Source organism: Paramormyrops kingsleyae, chromosome 9, assembly GCF_048594095.1.
Source record: "Paramormyrops kingsleyae isolate MSU_618 chromosome 9, PKINGS_0.4, whole genome shotgun sequence".
Lineage (NCBI taxonomy): Eukaryota > Metazoa > Chordata > Actinopteri > Osteoglossiformes > Mormyridae > Paramormyrops > Paramormyrops kingsleyae.
In genome coordinates, this window is record NC_132805.1 from 25,713,468 (window position 1) to 25,733,757 (window position 20,290).

General features: G+C 39.7%; 1 protein-coding gene across 1 annotated transcript; it reads right to left on the bottom strand.

The window, feature by feature from the left end:
- Positions 1-76: 76 nt before the first annotated feature.
- Positions 77-18,444, bottom strand: rbfox1l (RNA binding fox-1 homolog 1, like). Its single transcript, XM_023830143.2, has 12 exons — positions 17,998-18,444; positions 14,474-14,710; positions 11,116-11,295; positions 10,825-10,878; positions 10,646-10,738; positions 10,490-10,547; positions 10,332-10,391; positions 10,103-10,241; positions 9,595-9,634; positions 9,047-9,114; positions 8,837-8,918; positions 77-8,447 (listed from the first exon to the last, which is right to left on the bottom strand). The coding sequence occupies exons 1-12, from the start codon at positions 18,082-18,084 to the stop codon at positions 8,403-8,405; spliced, it is 1,143 nt and encodes a 380-aa protein (XP_023685911.1). The 5' UTR covers positions 18,085-18,444; the 3' UTR covers positions 77-8,402.
- Between the last annotated feature and the right edge of the window lie 1,846 nt (positions 18,445-20,290).

Sequence of the window (20,290 nt, forward strand, 5' to 3'; positions counted from 1 at the left end):
ACTGCATCCCTTCTGGGAGCAACGTCCAACAGATCGTAATTAGTTGGTATGTAAATTGACAAAACTTACAACAAAGTGAAGATTAAACTTGGAATTTAATTTTAAAATTGTCTCTGATGACAGAAGGTGATACATAGTACAGCTTGGAAGGCAGTAATGACAGTAGTGTTGGGCTCTCCGTGAAATACAGTACAGCTTTAAAGGCTGGGTCACATTTTACAAGGCACAGTATAGCCACTCTCAAACTGAGAAGTGGGTGATTTAGTGAGTGAGCCGCTTAGAAGGATGAAAGATTAATAGGAAAGAGAATTAGAATAGAATGATGCACAAATGCAGAAAGAGTGCAGGCTACAGTGTATTTTTATTCAGAATTCACAGAAATTAATATTGATTTGTTGAAACTGAATGTCTTGTTTTAAATTGTGTTTTGGTGTAGGATGTGATTATTAGGCCTACACCTGGGTTAGTTCTATAGTGTCTTGTGTATAGTCCTACCAAACAGTCCACATGTGAATGGCATTGGGTTGCTGCTTGGACTTTTATTAGCTAATAGATATCAGGTTTGAAAAATGCTGTTGTATTGGAATGTGCTGTTGGTGTTTGAAGTTTTCAGTTGTGGACAGTTTAATAATCACTGCTGTGTCAATATCTTACATTTCCCTGGTTTGCTGTAACACATTTGCCTTCATTGGAAGGCATTCTGATTGCTGAGTAATGCACATTACTGATGGTATTCAGATCAGCATGACTGACATGCCAGTTAAAAAGTAGTCCATGAGGAGACCTACTGATGGCACGGGAAAGTAGGTCACAGTCAGGCGTGCAAATGGGAGTATCTAAAAATACAGCGGATTTGCCGTGAGTCATACAGCCTGCTGCACATCAGGATCCAACAATAGCTGGAACGCAATTAAAATTGTACTGGAGAACCAGGGAGAAAACGCCTGGCGGAGCAATTTTAATGTGCTGGGATTCCTCGCTGGGACTCCTCACTCCCCTCCTGGCCAGGCACGGTGCCAAACCTTAAGCTGCTCGTTGTATCGGTCTACATGCCAAATGGATGTACATGAACAGAAGCATCATTCATACAAGTAAATTTAACATGTATGATGGCATGAGCAGAGAGCACAACTGGAGCATAACTGACTGGCTACATAAAGTAGAGTGAAGACAAACAGAAGGAAAGAGGGTTACGTTACAAAACAGGAGTGTAGCCGGACATGGCAGAGATCAGAGCAGGAAGGTGATGTTTAGCAGGTAAGAGCAGGCAGGACCGTGTTAAATGCTGAGGGTCAGATAGGGCAGGCGGCTCAGAGACCCACAGTGTGGACGCCGCTTGACAAATTGCCTGGGCAGTGAATAGGAATAAGCTATTCTTTGTAATAAATATGAATTGTTTAAATGGAAAACTTGGACATTAATTTCATAACAAAGAACAAACAGAAACAAAGAACAAAAGCGGCACGATGCCACACAGCTAAGTGCCCTTACTATGGAGTTGGGGTCCAAATTGAAATCGGTGATAAACAGAGTAGAATGTAATTAAATATGACATTATTAGAGGGACTTGATTTGTTCACATGGATATGATGCAGCCTATATGTATAAGTACAGGGTTCTACGGGGGACAGAATTGTTTGATACGAGGAACTAGATTGGATCATTTAAGAAGCACAGAAAAGCAAAACACAGATAAATAGAGGAAATAGAGAAGAATGAAAGTGTAAGCGATCATGTAGCTAATTGGGATAGGAAAGGTTTAGATTAGTACATTCAAAAAGCAAAGTAATGGTAAATAAATATAGTTAAGAAGCAATGGAAAGACAGTTCACACTAAAAAACAATGCAAAGTAAACAGTATAGGTTAGTACAGTGAAGACGGAAGATAAGATGAAAGCAATAGAAAAGATACATTCATACAGGAAAAAAGCAATGGAGGAGTATAGGAGAGCATATATAAATACAATTAAAAGACTGGTATAGAACGAAGCTGTGAAATACAGAGTATAGATTAATATAATGAATTAGCCTAGAAGAGATTTTAATACAGCCTGGACACAATGGGAAGACATGGTATAGTTTCATACAGCAAAAGAAAAGAGATCAGGAAAGAGAAAAGCAATGGAAATCAAAGAATAGATTGGTATAATGAAGCAGCAAAGTTGAGAGATTAATATAGTGCAGAAGCAAGACAGAGTATAGTACAAACGACAATGTACTCAAGTTATAGATTGGTACAGAAAGAAGTAATGGAAAGGAGAGTATAGATAAGTGAAATATCAAAGTAACGAGAGTAATACGGCTTGGAAGCAATGGAAAACAGTTTACAGATGCTCCTCTACTTACAAACGAGATACGTTCTGAACAGCCGTTCGTAACTTGAAATGTTCGGAAGTCGCTATTCAACATCATTTTAAGGGTATACACAAATACAAAGAACTAGGATGCTGGGAGTACGCACACTACGCTGCTGCGCAGTGGGAGTAGTGGCCAGAAGTCAGAATTTGTGCGTAGAAAAAAAATTATGTTGCAGACAGGAAACGGGAGCCTAAAGAACACAATTTGGACTTACAGTCCTTCTCGTTCGTATGTCTGAAAGTTCGTAAGTTGAAAGTTTGTAAGTAGAGGTGCGTCTGTATATCAAAGTAATAAAGTAAAATTACAGACTGGGAGAGAAAAGGCAATAGAACACAAAGTATAGATTAATATAGTGAAGTAGAAAAGTAGAGAAATTGATATAGCCTGGAGCAGTGGAAAACAGAATAACTATAGTAAAGACATAAAACAAAGTTACAGATTGGAACAGAAAAGGCAATGGAAAGCAAAGTATAGATTAGTATAGTAGAAAAGTAGAGAGATTAATGCAGCCTGGAAACGATGGAAAACAGAGAATAACTACAGTAAAGTAATAAAGCAAAGTTATAGACTGGGATAGAAAAAGCAACGGAAAGGAAAGTATAGATTAGTATAGTGAAGTAGAAAAGTAGAGAGATTAATGCAGCCTGGAAGCAATGGAAAACAGAGAATAACTACAGTAAAGTAATAAAGCAAAGTTATAGACTGGGATAGAAAAAGCAACGGAAAGGAAAGTATTGATTAGTACAGTGGAGTAGAAAAGTAGAGAGATTAATACAGCCTGGAAGCCATGTGAAACAGAGAATAACTATAGTAAAGTAATAAAGCAAAGTTACAGACTGAGACAGAAAAGGCAATGGAAAGCTAAGTACAGTATAGATTAGTATAGTGAAGTAGAAAGGTAGAGAGATTATTACAGCCTGGAAGCTATGTAAAACAGAGAGAATAACTATAGTAAAGTAATAAAGCAAAGTTACAGATTGGAATAGAAAAGGCAACGGAAAGCAAAGTATAGATTAGTATAGTGAAGTAGAAAAGAAGAGATTATTACAGCCTGGAGCAGTGGAAAACAGAGAATAACTATAGTAAAGTAATAAAGCAAAGTTACAGATTGGAATAGAAAAGGCAACGGAAAGCAAAGTATAGATTAGTTTAGTGAAGTAGAAAAGTAGAGAGATTCTTACAGCCTGGAAGCCATGTAAAACAGAGAGAGTAACGATAGTAAAGTAGTAAAGCAAGTAAGCAAAGTTACAGATTGGAATAGAAAAGGCAACAGAAAGGAAAGTATAGATTAGCATAGTGACATAGAAAAGTAGAGAGACTAATACAGCCTGGAAGCAATGGAAAACAGGGAATTACTATAGTAAAGTAATAAAACAAAGTTACAGATTGGAATAGAAAAGGCAACAGAAAGGAAAGTATAGATTAGCATAGTGACATAGAAAAGTAGAGAGACTAATACAGCCTGGAAGCAATGGAAAACAGGGAATTACTATAGTAAAGTAATAAAACAAAGTTACAGATTGGAACAGAAAAGGCAACGGAAAGCAAAGTATAGATTAGTTTAGTGAAGTAGAAAAGTAGAGAGATTCTTACAGCCTGGAAGCCATGTAAAACAGAGAGAGTAACGATAGTAAAGTAGTAAAGCAAGTAAAGCAAAGTTACAGATTGGAATAGAAAAGGCAACAGAAAGGAAAGTATAGATTAGCATAGTGACATAGAAAAGTAGAGAGACTAATACAGCCTGGAAGCAATGGAAAACAGGGAATTACTATAGTAAAGTAATAAAACAAAGTTACAGATTGGAACAGAAAAGGCAACGGAAAGCAAAGTATAGATTAGTATAGTGAAGTAGAAAAGAAGAGATTATTACAGCCTGGAGCAGTGGAAAACAGAGAATAACTATAGTAAAGTAATAAAGCAAAGTTACAGATTGGAATAGAAAAGGCAACGGAAAGCAAAGTATAGATTAGTTTAGTGAAGTAGAAAAGTAGAGAGATTCTTACAGCCTGGAAGCCATGTAAAACAGAGAGAGTAACGATAGTAAAGTAGTAAAGCAAGTAAAGCAAAGTTACAGATTGGAATAGAAAAGGCAACAGAAAGGAAAGTATAGATTAGCATAGTGACATAGAAAAGTAGAGAGACTAATACAGCCTGGAAGCAATGGAAAACAGGGAATTACTATAGTAAAGTAATAAAACAAAGTTACAGATTGGAACAGAAAAGGCAACGGAAAGCAAAGTATAGATTAGTATAGTGAAGTAGAAAAGAAGAGATTATTACAGCCTGGAGCAGTGGAAAACAGAGAATAACTATAGTAAAGTAATAAAGCAAAGTTACAGATTGGAATAGAAAAGGCAACGGAAAGCAAAGTATAGATTAGTTTAGTGAAGTAGAAAAGTAGAGAGATTCTTACAGCCTGGAAGCCATGTAAAACAGAGAGAGTAACGATAGAAAAGTAGTAAAGCAAGTAAAGCAAAGTTACAGATTGGAATAGAAAAGGCAACAGAAAGGAAAGTATAGATTAGCATAGTGACATAGAAAAGTAGAGAGATTAATACAGCCTGGAGCAGTGGAAAACAGAGAACAACTATAGTAAAGTAATAAAGCAAAGTTACAGATTGGAACAGAAAAGGCAACAGAAAGCAAAGTATAGATTAGTACAGTGGAATAGAAAAGTAGAGAGATTAATACAGCTTGGAAGTCATGTAAAACAGAGTATAACTATAGTAAAGTAATAAAGCAAAGTTACAGACTGGAATAGAAAAGGCAACGGAAAGCAAAGTATAGATTAGTTTAGTGAAGTAGAAGAGTAGAGAGATTATTACAGCTTGGAAGCAATGGAAAACAGAGAACAACTATAGTAAAGTAATAAAGCAAAGTTATAGACTGGGATAGAAAAAGCAATGGAAAGCAAAGTATAGATTAGTATAGTGAAGTAGAAAAGTAGAGAGATTAATACAGCCTGGAAGCCATGTGAAACAGAACAACTATAGTAAAGTAATAAAGCAAAGTTATAGACTGGGATAGAAAAAGCAATGGAAAGCAAAGTATAGATTAGTATAGTGAAGTAGAAAAGTAGAGAGATTAATACAGCCTGGAAGCCATGTGAAACAGAACAACTATAGTAAAGTAATAAAGCAAAGTTACAGACTGAGACAGAAAAGGCAATGGAAAGCAAAGTATAAATTAGTATAGTGAAGTAGAAAGGTAGAGAGATTATTACAGCCTGGAAGCTATGTAAAACAGAGAACAACTATAGTAAAGTAATAAAGCAAAGTTACAGATTGGAATATAAAAGGCAACAGAAAGGAAAGTAGATATTAGTATAGTGAAGTAGAAAAGTAGAGAGATTAATACAGCCTGGAAGTCATGTAAAACAGAGAATAACTATAGTAAAGTAATAAAGCAAAGTTACAGATTGGAATAGAAAAGGCAACAGAAAGGAAAGTAGATATTAGTATAGTGAAGTAGAAAGGTAGAGAGATTATTACAGCCTGGAAGTCATGTAAAACAGAGAATAACTATAGTAAAGTAATAAAGCAAAGTTACAGATTGGAATAGAAAAGGCAACGGAAAGCAAGGTATAGATTAGTTTAGTGAAGTAGAAAAGTAGAGAGATTAATACAGCCTGGAAGTCATGTAAAACAGAGAATAACTATAGTAAAGTAATAAAGCAAAGTTACAGATTGGAATAGAAAAGGCAACAGAAAGGAAAGTAGATATTAGTATAGTGAAGTAGAAAGGTAGAGAGATTATTACAGCCTGGAAGTCATGTAAAACAGAGAATAACTATAGTAAAGTAATAAAGCAAAGTTACAGATTGGAATAGAAAAGGCAACGGAAAGCAAGGTATAGATTAGTTTAGTGAAGTAGAAAAGTAGAGAGATTATTACTGCTTGGAAGCAATGGAAAACAGGGAATTACTATAGTAAAGTAATAAAACAAAGTTACAGATTGGAACAGAACAGGCAAGAGAAAGGAAAGTATAGATTAGCATAGTGACATAGAAAAGTAGAGAGATTAATACAGCCTGGAAGCAATGGAAAACATAAAATAATTATAGTAAAGTAATAAAACGAAGTTACTGATTTTCAGTATTTGTGCTGCTACTGGTTTTTATAAACACCAGCTTCTACATAAAAGACACACTATTACAACATTTCAAAGCCATTGCAGAACATTTTTCAGTTTTGACAATTGCATTAAGGACGTGAGTGATTAGAGAAAAGTTGCTGAACAGGAAATAACAGAAGCAGAGCAGAGGTGAAAATATAATACAGCAGAAAGCGTACAGCCTGATTAACGCATTGGGGGGAGGGGGGGTGAGAGAGAGAGAGGGGGGGGGGGGAGTGACACACGCTCTGAAGATCTAAGATCTAACAGAGCTGTAAATAGCAATCATACAAACCAGCAGAGAAAAATATGATTAGAATATAGATAAGGAAAAAAAAATAGTGACAGTGAGGTACTGCAGAGGAGGTGTTTTGTGAGAAAAACACCTGACACTGTTATGATTTCACAAGAGAAATGGCAGGGAGGTGAAACAGAGAAACACTCCAAGGAAGTGACTGAAAAGCACAAAGGAAACAGGAAAAGTTCAAAGTGGAATGGAGACCTCACAGTTCAGGGACCATACCGTCACTTTATGTACTTACTGTATTATAGAACGTAATAATGACCATTTTGTCATGACTATTCAGAGTCTTATACACTAGACCAGCAATTAATCACTTTTGAAGGAGCTTTTTATGTATTATATATGCTGTTTTATATGTGTTTAATGTTAGGCTTTTAACATTGAAGGCATTGTCAATGTCTCATGTGTATGGTGGCCTACAGAGGACAAACAGGGCCATGGTTAATGTTGAATAATAATAACACGCAGCAGGAGTAACAGAATGATTCAGAAGCATTTAGTGAGAGGTCATACAGCACAAAGAGGTCACAACAAAACCAAACTGGAGAGAAAGACAGGAAAATACAGAGCAGAAAGAAGGGATGCACAAAAACACAGAAAGGGACGAGTGTAAGAAAACAGAGAAATCAGAGGTTTATTGACTTAAAAGCTAGAGAATGTTACATAGAACAGAAAAGAGAGAGAGTGAAAGATGGCCATACAGTTACTTTTGGAAGGAAGGCCTGAAACAGGAAGTATAAAAAGAAGATAATAACAGAACAGCAGAAGAGAAGCAAAAGAGTGCCATTGGATGGGAATCAGGAAAGTCAGATGGGAATAACCATACTGTGCTTTCTCTTAATTTAGGACATAACCAGAGAAAGGACTCACGTAACCAAAACATAAAATGAGAGGTAGTTTTTATGGCGCGATTAGAGTAGGAGCAGCAGACATTATCATCTTGAGAAAAGTATTTCTGTGAGTCATTTACCATCAACACTGCACTTGTCGTTACTTCATTTCATCCTGTACTTTTGGTGAACGCTCACTATTTACACACTGTCCTGTTTGCTCACACACGCACACACGCACACATACACACTCCAGACACTACATTTAGGACTCTAGCTTTGTCAGGTCTCCTAGCTCTGCAGATATTATTGCACACTCAGTAAAATTAAACACAGTCAAATTTAAAACATCGTCATATCCATAGAATAAGTAGGTTCAGTAGATACCCATGTCCATTTGTGTGCCTGTATGGTACAGCACGCATATAAAATGTCACACTGTCCCACTGCATAGTTCCTGCTATTACAAAAATAACCCACAGACTGCAGCAGCCCTGACTTACACCTCTAGGTGCAAAAGAGCTCCTCATTTGTTGCAGCACTTGAGGTTTCAAAACCAAAGTTGACTATCAAAAAAAAGTTTATATAAACATTTTAAGTCACCCCTTTTCCACAAATCTCTACTTAAATAAATATTCGACTACTCAGCTACATTATATACAGGCAGTGTTAACGTCCTTACGGGCAGTATGTCAAACGTGAAGTGAAACATTCCTCAGCTTGCCGTCAGAGCCCGTCTTCTGATGTGTTGGGACCGGATGGACAGGAAGTGACATCACAGTGGGATCTCCAGGGGCTCAGTATGGTGTGAAGCGGTTGTATCCTCCTCTATACAAGCTTGCCTGTTCATACAGAATAAATTCATCTTAAAACTAAGTTGTATTTGTTATCTATAACATAGGGTAATGAGTCAGCCATCCGAGAAAGATGATTGTCAATTATTTTATCTAAAGCAGGAAGAGCTATTTTTTTTTGCAATGCCATATGAGTGTGAGCTGTATTTAAGATGTCCAATCACAGATTAGGAGCCCATATACTGTAAAACAGATTTATGGGTGGAGTGGCTCTACAATTCTGTGGCCATAGTTACAGGCTGGAATCTCATGGCACGCAGAGTAACTGTTGATTTTTATATTTCATATGTACAATTTGTATAGTCAGTGCAATTGTATATTTTGTAATATATTCTTTTATGACTTTTATGATATTATAAACCCAGTGGTTTTCTCACCATTGTTCCCACTCCATATGTAGCTGTGGGCCCCACAGTATGATGGTATGGATCAGCGGCGGTAGCGTAAACTCTACCATAACTGGGAGAACATTTTCCATGCAAAAAACAAGAAGAAAGATGATCACAGGAGCTGCAGCACATCTTCAGGGAGAACACACCTCCTGTGAGGCATTTCTCTTGTTGTCCAAACGTTTGCTGTCTTCTTACCCATCACTGTAGGTGGCTGTGGCTGCAGAGGCTGATTGAGCTACACGGTATGCAGCTGGATAACCTCCCTGTGGACGATGACACGAGGACGGCGATGAAGCAGCCAAATCACACGCAGCACTGTCTCATTCAAAGAGCACGTCAGTGTCTCCCATTCAGAACGTTTGGTCATGATCAAAACTTTAGAAACCAAACTGCTATTACTGCACATTCATAATATTGTAATCAAAATTTATTACTGCACCTTCTGGTCAATTCAGGTCATTGCCCATTTGTGCAACTATATTCATTACCTATTTTTAAACTGTATTTTTAATTGTCTTTTAGGTGTATGTTTTATGCCTATTTTTCAGTATATAATGCTTACATTTTCAGATTGTCAGTGTTTAAATGTCTTTAACATTTACATTCTGTTTATTACTATCTCCTGCATCATGCTCAACGAGATCATAAATTCATCTCTGTGTATTAATTAATAAATTAATAATATTAATAACAAATTAATAATAAATTGCCCACCAGGGTGACATGTAAATAAAAGGACTTACGTATACTTCTGCTCCATATAGACCATCTTGATACACCACCCTAAAAGCATGCATAGAAACTCTGGTTAGCGGAAAACTCAGAAAAAGGAAACTCGTTGCATTTTACTGGTCTTCATACGGTGGACTGATGTGTGGATAATGTGTTAAGGTGATTCAGAGGCACTGGATGGCACTTTGGCTGAGTGGGCGGACTGTTGCCTCACATATCTGTGTTTGAATCCCACCTTCACTCTGAGTGTGTGGAGTTTGCACAGTTTTCCCATCAAACAAGTTTCCTTTGGGTACTTTACTGCCCTCCCCAAGGACAGAAACATGCAGTTAGGCTAATCGGGGGGCCCTGAAGTGACTGTTTGTAAGTCAAGCTCCTGATTGGATGGATGTGCTTTTGCAGCATGGGGCCCCCAAGGTTTAGAATCCTGACCAGGATAGATGGTTAGAAGATAGAGGGTTAGATGGAAGAGTATGTACTCCATCTTCTGCATACGTATTAGTGCTGGGGGGAGCTTACCCAGGGTAGGCGGGGACAGCGGTGGGCGTGGCAGCTGCTGCAGAGCGAATGGTATTGTAGACCGCACGCCCCCGCCCCCGCAGAGCAGATCCTCTGTATGCCAAGGTGGGCGTGGCCACGGGATATGGGAAACTGGCCACTGGGCACAGAAAGAGGCCAACATCACAGGAGTTATCTGACTGAAAACATCAGCAGATGCACCAGATAAAGCAGCGGCAAAGGCGCTCACCGGTGTACAATTCCGGGGCATACATTGCTCCCATCACTGGATTGATCTTCCATCCAGCAGCTGCAAGGAGAGATCAGATGCGAACTGTATAAAAAGTGTAGAGCCGAGGAGAGGGCCCTGAGGTACCTCTAACAAAAGTGAACAAAATAGAGCCTCACCATTGACCAGTGGAGTCTGTGGCTTCTTAGTGACCACTCTAGCTGTGGCATTATTTACCTGCAATAACAATAACAGACATCCTCCGTGATATTGGACATTAGGAAGGTAATTATAGGTCATCAAAGAGGAAGATATAAGATCGCAGTCTGCCTTACCTCTATTTTCCTTCCTTCAACAATTGTCCCATTCAGTTTCTCCCTTGCTCTGTCTGCTTCCATCGCGTTTTCGAAGGTCACAAAGCCAAAGCCCTGAGCACAGGATGATCGACAGCAAGCTCACACCACTAAGCAAACATACCCCATAAAGAGTCATCCCTCAATTATTCTCTTCCTACCTTTGAGCCACGCTCATTGAAGATTATTTCCACGTCCAAAATCTTGCCAAATTGCTGAAACACAACAATTTAGTACCTTTAATGACCAAAATCCATGACCCAGATCAGGATAAAAGGATGGATGGATGGATGGATGGATGGATGGGTGGATGGATGGATGGATGGATGATAGTACAATGTTTATTCAGAATCATTTTTCATCAATTCCTTTTCATCATCATTTTATAAATATATCGAACATAAATCATGTTGTGTAATTTTGCATAGACGTATGTGCTTTTGTTTACTCACGCCGAACATCTGCCGGAGGTCAGGATCCCGGAATCTAAATGGGATATTTGAGACATGAAGCCTTTTTGGCTGAGCTTTTCCAGAGCCTTCGTCCTCTGCGCCGCCCCCTGCCCCACCTCCCGATGACACAGAGACACTGAGAGCCTGTGGGTCAGAGGTCACGGGGGCTAAGGGGTCATCCTGGGGTCACAGGAGAGGGAAGCAGGCAAGGAGGCGGAGAGGAAGGAACAGGAGGAAACATTTGATGAAGAAGAGGACAGAGATGCAGCAGAGTAAAGAGAGAGAAGAAGAGATAGAAATAAAGAAGTTACAGTGGAGAAAAAGAAAAAAACTGTTAATACTTTTGCAACATGACATTATATATATCCAAATAAAAAGTATTTAAGTATTATTGGTCTCTATCAGGGGTGGTGAACCTGTTCCATGGAGGGCTGGTGTGGGTGCGGGTTTTTGGGATGACCTCTCAATCAGCCAATAACAGTGAGTCCCCAGGACTGGATTTAAGAACCACTGATTTATTATTGGCTGATTTTAGAGGTCATCCCAAATACCCGCACCCTCAGTGGCTCTCCGTAGAACAAGTTCACCACCATTGATCACTATTAAACCACATTGTGTGTGTGTATTATCATTCATGTTCTATTTTTTATCAGTCAATAAGAATGTGGTTTCAAATCCTATTAAAACAACAACATCACTTTTCCAGATCAAGTGTCAAGGCTACTGAACAAGTAAGCATTCCCCATCCAGTGTGCCTACTCAAGCAGCTATGAGGAAGTGTGAACAAATCTTCGTTTTTAGTGAGGTGGCTGAATACATGCCCGTTAGACAAGGAAACGCCAGTACCGTATATTCACCTGCTATTGTGGAAATGAGAGCAGTCAGCGAGTTGAATCAAACAGCTTCAACTCAGAAAGTTTTAGCAGTAGAACAGAGAGGCAGAGAGGCAGTTAATACGTACTGCATCTCAATGATTGTATTCTTAGCAGGTCGGAAATCCACATTTAAAATGCCATACGTACAGTATGAACTAAGACGCTGCTCTTTGACATCAGTGAAATGCCCTCATGCAAACAAAACAAAAGGAGGAATGTGCGTCAAAGCCAAGACATCCACCATCCCACAATGCACCACGATGCCAGTGTGTGTGTGACAACCTAACACAACCAAACTGTTACAACCCGCAAAAACAAAAACAAAAAAAATGGAGGAGAAAATTATTTAATCAAAAACAGCTTGAGCAATAGAAAAGAGAGGGGAGTAAGAGAGTGGAGTGCAATTTAAAGGCAAAATGGAATATAAGAGAAAACGAAAATGGAAAATGTTTAAAAACCTACAAATTTATAGAAGTAGGTTCGGGAGAGTAAGAAAAAAGAAAGGAGGAGAGATTAATGTGGATCAACGAAAAGAACTAATGCAGAAAGATTCTAAGGAATTAGCAATAGATGGAGATTGAAAGCAAATAAGGGACAGAGTTTGCAGAGGTCTGCAGAAAAGCAGTGACAAAAAAACGAAAAGCTAGGAGAACGGAAGGCCACACAGGCAGCAGTTTGTGCCAAAAGCTCGGGGTGGCAGGGAGGGGGATGAAAGGTGTTCAGATATCAGTCTGGGGTCACGGTGCTGCTTTTTTGCCAGAGGTTAAAGGTCATTACCCAAGATTCCAAAGGGGCATTTATTATTAGGAGGGAAGACACAGGGGGAAGACAGACCCATTCATAGCTTAATACAGAGTCATACAAGCACACAGCTCTGCACTGGCTCTCCATATCTAATTTAGAGCCTAGAGCAGCAAATCTCAGGTAAAACATCCACATGTTCATTCTGGCACATGACATTCAAACAGTGGGGTCACAGGGGGGGCGGGGTTGAGTCGGGTGATGGTGTCATGTCACGATGCAAAATGTTTTCTGAACCTGAGCGATATTTCGGAGTGGGAGGGGTCATCCGGTCCGCCTACCCCCCCCACCCCCCCTCCTGGGCGACGTCTCAAATTCCGAATATCAGGATCATGTAACACAGGGGGCTCTAGCAATGGAATATATAAATGTTGCCATAAAACACCTTCAATATGGAAAAACAAAGACGTAACTGTTGGTTATATTAGCTGAATTCACAGGCGGCTTGATTTTGTTGAGATTCTGCACTGCAGTTGGGTAAATGCTCTCTTAGACTTAATATGGGTGTTATAAACTTGACAGCATGATATATACGTATATATATAGACGCTTCCCAGGTTACCATGGGGTTACATTCCAATAAGGCAAAATATTGTAAGGTGAAAATGCATATTTAATGCAGTACACCTAACCTAATAAACATTACAGCCTAGCCTACCCTACATGCTTAAAACATGTACATTAGCCTACAGTTGGGCAAAATCATAAACACAAAGCCTGTTTTATAATAAAGTGTTGAATATTGTAATTTATTGAATAATGTACTGAAGGTGAGAAACAGAATGAAATTGGAATACCCATCGTGAAGTTGAAATATCCATAACATATCCATCGTAACCCAGGGAGCATCTGCATATATATCACCATCATTTATAAAAACAAAATATATCAGAAACTATATACATCTCACAGGATAGCAAATTCTCTGTTTGAGAACCTTACAAAGACTGCATACATTTAATAATGATACACTCTCTCAGTCAGTCACCTTCACATCGACTCCTCTTCCATATGCATCCTTCATTTGGCCCTGACCTGTCCCTGTCCTAAACCTGGTATTTGGACATGTGCACACGTGTTGACACTTATTGGGATTACCTGTTCTATTTCAGGAGACAGTGGATATCTCTGAAAGACACCCCCCCACCCCCCACATTTCCTTACATGGCTGCAGTGCTGGAGGTGAGCGTGTAAATAGCCTACATTTAGGGCAGCTGCCTGCAACCTCCTCTCATCTAACACTGACATGACTGACTGACGCATAGAACACCCACTTTCTGTCCGTAGCCTATGGAATTTGGCCCGAAATAGTTTGCCAAAAACACACTTCTCTCTTATGATGTGAAATGACCTCCTTTGTACACCAATGCAACTTTTAATTTCCAGTCAAAATTGAGGAATGGTCTCTTGTTGACACAAGCTAGGTTGGCTTTTGAGAGTATTTTGTTTTTTAAAAAAGATTAGCATTGATAAGCAAAAAAAAATATTTGTCACAATCAGATGGGCCAAGATAAGGTAAGTCTTGCTTTCCTCTGTACTTTCACTTAACAGGAAATCCCTTTCCTTTGCATCTGTCCATCACTTTCATGCTACTAACATATCATTTTCCCACTACACACAGCTCTCAGTTACACACCCCCCCCCCCCCCCCAGCTCAGAAAGTAAGCCCCTCCCCCCCTTACCGTGCCGCTTGCCGCTAAGGTTTCCGCTCCCTCGTGCTGGGAGCTTTGATAAACCCTCAGCTGGTGATGATCCTGGTACTCTGAACCTGGATGGGCAGGACTAAAATCCAGAGGTGGAAGTCTGCTGGCAGGAGTGGGTGGGGCTTGTCCAGGGGGTGGGTAGGAGGGGGGTGGGGCATAGACTTGGGGGAGGGAGGGGTCCCCGCTGCCAGGCCCAGCCTCCTGACCCGGGGCACCCTGTTAGTAGAGAAAACCCAAAGAAATTAGTAGAAATGCCTGGGGATGTGAACACAGCGCTACATTTTGCTTTTTATTTTTCAAAACGTCACTATGTTGCTATCAAGATAACAGGACAGAAATATTTTAGTGTTTTATAACATAATTCTACATATACGATGGTTTTAGACATTCTGCAGTTATAATAAGCCATGGACTTTTTGATCAGAGGCATGAGTCAGACAGCAAAGAAAGGCTAATAGATAGAGAATAATCTACGCCTATTCTGAGATGGACTGTAATTATCCAAGTGTTTGCCAACTTTCAAAATACAGCTGTAGTTACAGAAGTTATATATGCATCACAGCAGTCCTGACATGCTGAACATTAATAAATTCAGACAAAAAAGATGCTAAAAGAACAAAAACAACAATAATATTTAACAAGCCATAATTAACAAGATACAAGGTTGTTAATTGACCAGTGTACATACAAGCAAACACAGAGAAGCACTCTCAATTATTCAGGAATGGATCTTACCCCCTCACTGCATTCCAAGGAGTATGACTCACGGAGAAAGAACAGCCTCATATTTAATGTCACACAAATTCCCGCCCACAAACACAGAAGTTGCCCCCATTAGCCAATAGGAATGCAAGGCAAACCCCCTGTGGCTTAGTATGTGAGAAGGTCTGGCCAGCTGGAATCATCTGTCCATATCAATCATGTTGCTCAGAAGACTCCCTACCATTTTTATAAAGCTGCTTTTTGATCATTTTGTGTAAAAATGAAAATACTACTTCACAAATATGTAATATGCATAAATACAAACAGAGTGACATTAATACTATACCCTACTCACAAAATCCTTATCTTCTGAAGTTCCAAAACCTATATTTTAAACATCAACTGACTGAAGACCTCTTTCATTGCAAACTACAGTATTTATCCTGAAATGTCAATAACAAAAAGGGAAGTTCCACCTGTGATGGAAAATAGAACTTTTGTATCAATAATAACAGCGAACTTAGCAACGCTGATATGTACTATATATCCTATTATATTCTTCTATCCATCCATCCATCCATTTTCTGTACACACTTCTCCTATGCAGGTATGCAGGTATATATAATTATTGAGAGTATCTTTACCCATTTGTCTATGCACTCTGGTTAATTAATTAATTACATTCACCTGTAGAAAACTGGCCATATTTTTAAAACATTGCCCATTTTAAGGCTTTGCAATGCATGGCCCTTCCATTGGCCTCTGGAATATGTACAAATTGACAGACTAATCTTCAGGCTTGTGAAGACTCCACGTCTCACACTCCAATTTATCAGCCTGCAGACTCTTTTAGCAACTGGTGAGATAAGCTACATTAACCGAGGGTGTCTGCAGTGGGAGAAGCTGAAGGATGAATTGGTTACACATTCCCACAAGCACAGGTGGCCCCTCTTATCCTGGAAAGTCCTTTGGTTGGACACTAAGTTTGGATGGCCCTTGACAGGTGGAGGTCTTTGGCTGCTGCTCGGGAGGGGGGATCATCTGCTGTGGGAAATTCATTCACAGCTGTGCCTTTGACCGGAGCGAGCAGGAATAGCCAGTGTCACGGGACGGGATGGAGACCAGCGCAGATCTCAATGTTAAAGTCACAAGGACGCAGTCAGAATGAATCGGCCCAAGATACAATGATGTCAGTAAAGGTGAAAGTCACAAAGGAATCATTGCTGATATTCTTCACATTACAGCCAGCATTACCCCAGTGATAATGTCATTTGCTATTCCTGTCAGTGTTTAAACAGTACACACAGTGTTATCTGAAAGCCAAAAATAAGCACATTCCTAAAAGTAAACCCAAAACGCTATCACTGTATTTCGATAAATGATGTTAAATATAGCGCCTAAATCAGACGGCTAATCCGCATTTTTGGAGCTTGTTCTGTTTTTATTTTTGGTGCGTGAGCCACGTTTTAAAAAGCTTCATTTGTGAGAACTGTAACAAGCACCTGTAACGGCTGCTCAATGCTTGTCTGAAATGTCTCCCATCCACTCAGTATCATCATGCTTCAAAGTCATTCTCTACTGATCGGTTCCCTTCCTGTGCTCCCTGTATTGAGTCCCCCACTGCAATCCTGCACGGAATAAGTGTTTATGTTAGGCAGGCTTTTTGATTCTTATATTCTGGCAATGTCCCATGCTTTGCAACCAATGTATTCTTTCTTTAAAATGTACACGTTAATACCATTAAAGAAGCCCTGACACGTTTAGTAAAGCAAGACTATGAAGCTAGGCTTCATTACCCTCCATCCCATCCATGTCACCCCCCCCCCCCTCACTGTTGCACCATTTGCTGCTGAGTCCACAGCCCCCCACCCTCTTCCAGCTGTCACTGATTCAGGTCAAAGGTCGCAGCTCCAGTGCCAGCTGTCGGCTAGGTCATCAGCGAGCAATAACGCGGAGCTCGGCAAACACACACTGACACATGGCTCTCACTTACACCTACATGGGCGGAAAGTGAGCAGATGGGTATAATCATCATTTTCACTTCACGTTTTGCATGTATGCAACTGTATGGCCTCACTGATTATCTTTCAACATGCTTGCTAGCCTCTCTATCGCCCCCCTATCTCCTATCAAACCAGAGCACACAGCCACTTGTGCTAATCTGCTCTTTAAGTAGGAGGCTAAAAATATGTCGGACACGACAGGAAAAGATCGCGGCAGAGAAATTCCAGAGACACACAATATCCAGCATGATATTTACTTGTAAAATGTCAGAGCAGTATTCACTAGGTGATGCAATCCCAACTGATCTGTCTTTAGTTACATAGTGTCTTTTGGCCAAGATTTTACTTTTCGGTTAAAACTATAGACATATTTCATCTATTTAGTAGTTATCTGTCTTTGTACAGCCAAATGAGTCTAGCAGATAATTTGTACATATTTCAGAGTTTGTAAGAAATTACAAATATTGCTTTGATTTAGAATGCCGTTTTAAATTGGAGCTCTCTACAATAATAAAAGTTCCCCACAAGATTAAATAGTGATAATATAAATATAAATATAAATAATATAAAAATCGCCCTATCTACACTGCTAGATGTGGTTATATGGACATATGTGGACATATGGTTGTTAATTTTGATTAATTAACTACGTGGGTTAATTAGGTGGGTTGGGGTCGTAAGTCAGCTGTAAGTCTCAGGGGGAAAAGAGGATTTAACAAATGTTACAGGTGATGGAAAATTCAGAGAACAAGACCGATCAGACGATGGACATGCATGCAGAGGGAGAGACTGAATTACCTGAACAATGCTGGGGTAGCAGGAAGCGGTTTGAGGGTAAACAGGCAGTCCATAAGGCTGGAGAATCACGGTAGGAGAGGAGAGCATGATGCAGAGAGATGGAGGAAGGGAGGAGAACGGATGGGAAAGGATGGATGGAGGGGAACCGGTGGAACTGAGAGGACAAGATGAGAGCAGGGAGAAAAAAAAAGTGTACAAACAGAAGGAAAAATAAAAACAGTATCCTAAGGAAAAGAAAGGCAGTCCAGAAGGTGGAAAGAGGACTTAAAAAGGTTGGAAAAGGCACCCGCAGCTTGTTAAGGAAAAAATGTGTTTTGAGGCCACGAGACAAAGAGGGCTGGACAGCTTGCCCGGGTAGAAGACGAGGAGATGGAGTGAGTAGGAAAACATGAACTTCTGCGTGTCTGTCTCTCAGCCAGGCAGCTTGATGGACAGGCACAAATGCAAAGAGTCCAGTTACAGTGCTGCAGAAATAGATTTACCCTCCCCACACCTCAAACCCCCTCCCCATTTTGTCTTGTGTGTCCACATCCATTTACAACTTAACACCGAACTCTCTGCATTGAGGTGGACTGAAACAACAGGTACAGCTCTCTGAACACTACAAAGGAGCACTTCCTTTTAGTGATGTATTTATGCAGCACCACTTGCTGCATGCAGGTCTGTCATCAGCTGAGCTCCACGCTATAGTGGCTGTTGGTAACTTCCGGAAGTAAAGCCATTGTCAGGGATGCACCGTTGACATTCATGCATGCTTCACACAAACTTCTTTCTCAGATCATAGGTATAGTATAGAGATTGATTTACCTGTACATTTCCAGATGTGTGCAGAATCACAATAGAATGAATAAAATGATTTTCATAATGTTTTGTTGGGTTGTACTGTACCCTGTTGTACAGTATACTGGTTCCATAGTCTAATGCTTAGTTCTCCGTGGCCAAGTCTCACTGGAATATTTGTTCTGGTTTTCCAGGCTGCTCTCGCCATCACATGGTACCTTCCCTTTCTGCTTCTCCTGTAAGTGTGTGGTCTTGCATGATAAAAGCTTTGTTTTGGTCACACCCGATCTAGTCCCCCCCAACCAGTGACCTGTCATCCCTTAGGTGTTCCATTGAATATACTGCATGTTCTTTTTGCACTTGTCTTTGACTGAATCACCCCCTTTACGGTTTATTGTTATGGTTCTGGCATATTGTACAGCTCTTGCTCCATTTGCACTTTTTACTGGCCATTCATTGGAGGTGTACCTGCTGTAGCCCATCTGTACTTATGTCTAACTTGGTTCCTTCACTGCAGTGTACTAGTTAAGTACAATCTGCCTCCCTTGTAAGTCACTTCAGATAAAGGTGTCTGCTGAACATATACATTAAATTAATTAGTTAATCAATTAATCAATAAATCAATAAACTAACTAACTGACTAACTAACCTATTAATTAATTAACCACCAAACAAACAAATAAATATGTAATTTTCAAAAAACAACTACTGATGACTGTTGACTTCGTTGATCGAACTGAAATATAAAAGAACACCAGTAGGGGGAGACAAAGAAAGGTTTGCTTGCTGGCTTATCCGTTGTTCATAACTGTTGTCCCATCCAGGGTGTTCTCTGCCTTGTGAGCTATGCTGCCTGAAGCTAATCCACAGCCCCATATTTGTAAAGTCTGCCCCCCCCCCCACACACACACACACTGCAACTACACAGAGAATAAGTGTTTATGTTAGGCAGGCTTTTTGATTCTTATATTCTGGCAATGTCCCATGATTTGGAACCAATGTATTATATAAAATTTACCATTCTTGCTGAACAGTTCCTCAAGATGTGCATTGAAATTGCTGCAAAACTGGTTTTAGATTAGATAAGCGTTATTGAAATACATGCTCCTTACAGATGGAACTATAGCATCTGAAAACAAATCATATTTTTCTTCAGGGCTTTTCTTCCAAAGCTTTTCTTGGGAAGTACAACAATGAGATGCTCATATGTTAGTAGGTGTGGAGTATGTTCATATGGGATGGTGTGTGACTCTGTGGGTTAGGATCTTGTGCCCATCATCAGAAGGTTGCCTCAAGTCCTGGGATTGGCTGCATGATGTCACCATAAAGCAGGGTTTTTTGAGTCCTTAATTACTCCAGGGAATGGCTGACCCAGTGCATGTAACTTTGGATAAAAGTATTTCCTAAATGAATAAATGTACTGAGCCCTATGCTTTCTACAGTATATGCATTATTATAATATTACTTATACAAGCAATTATTTAAAATGAATGAACACATTCACTAACGACCT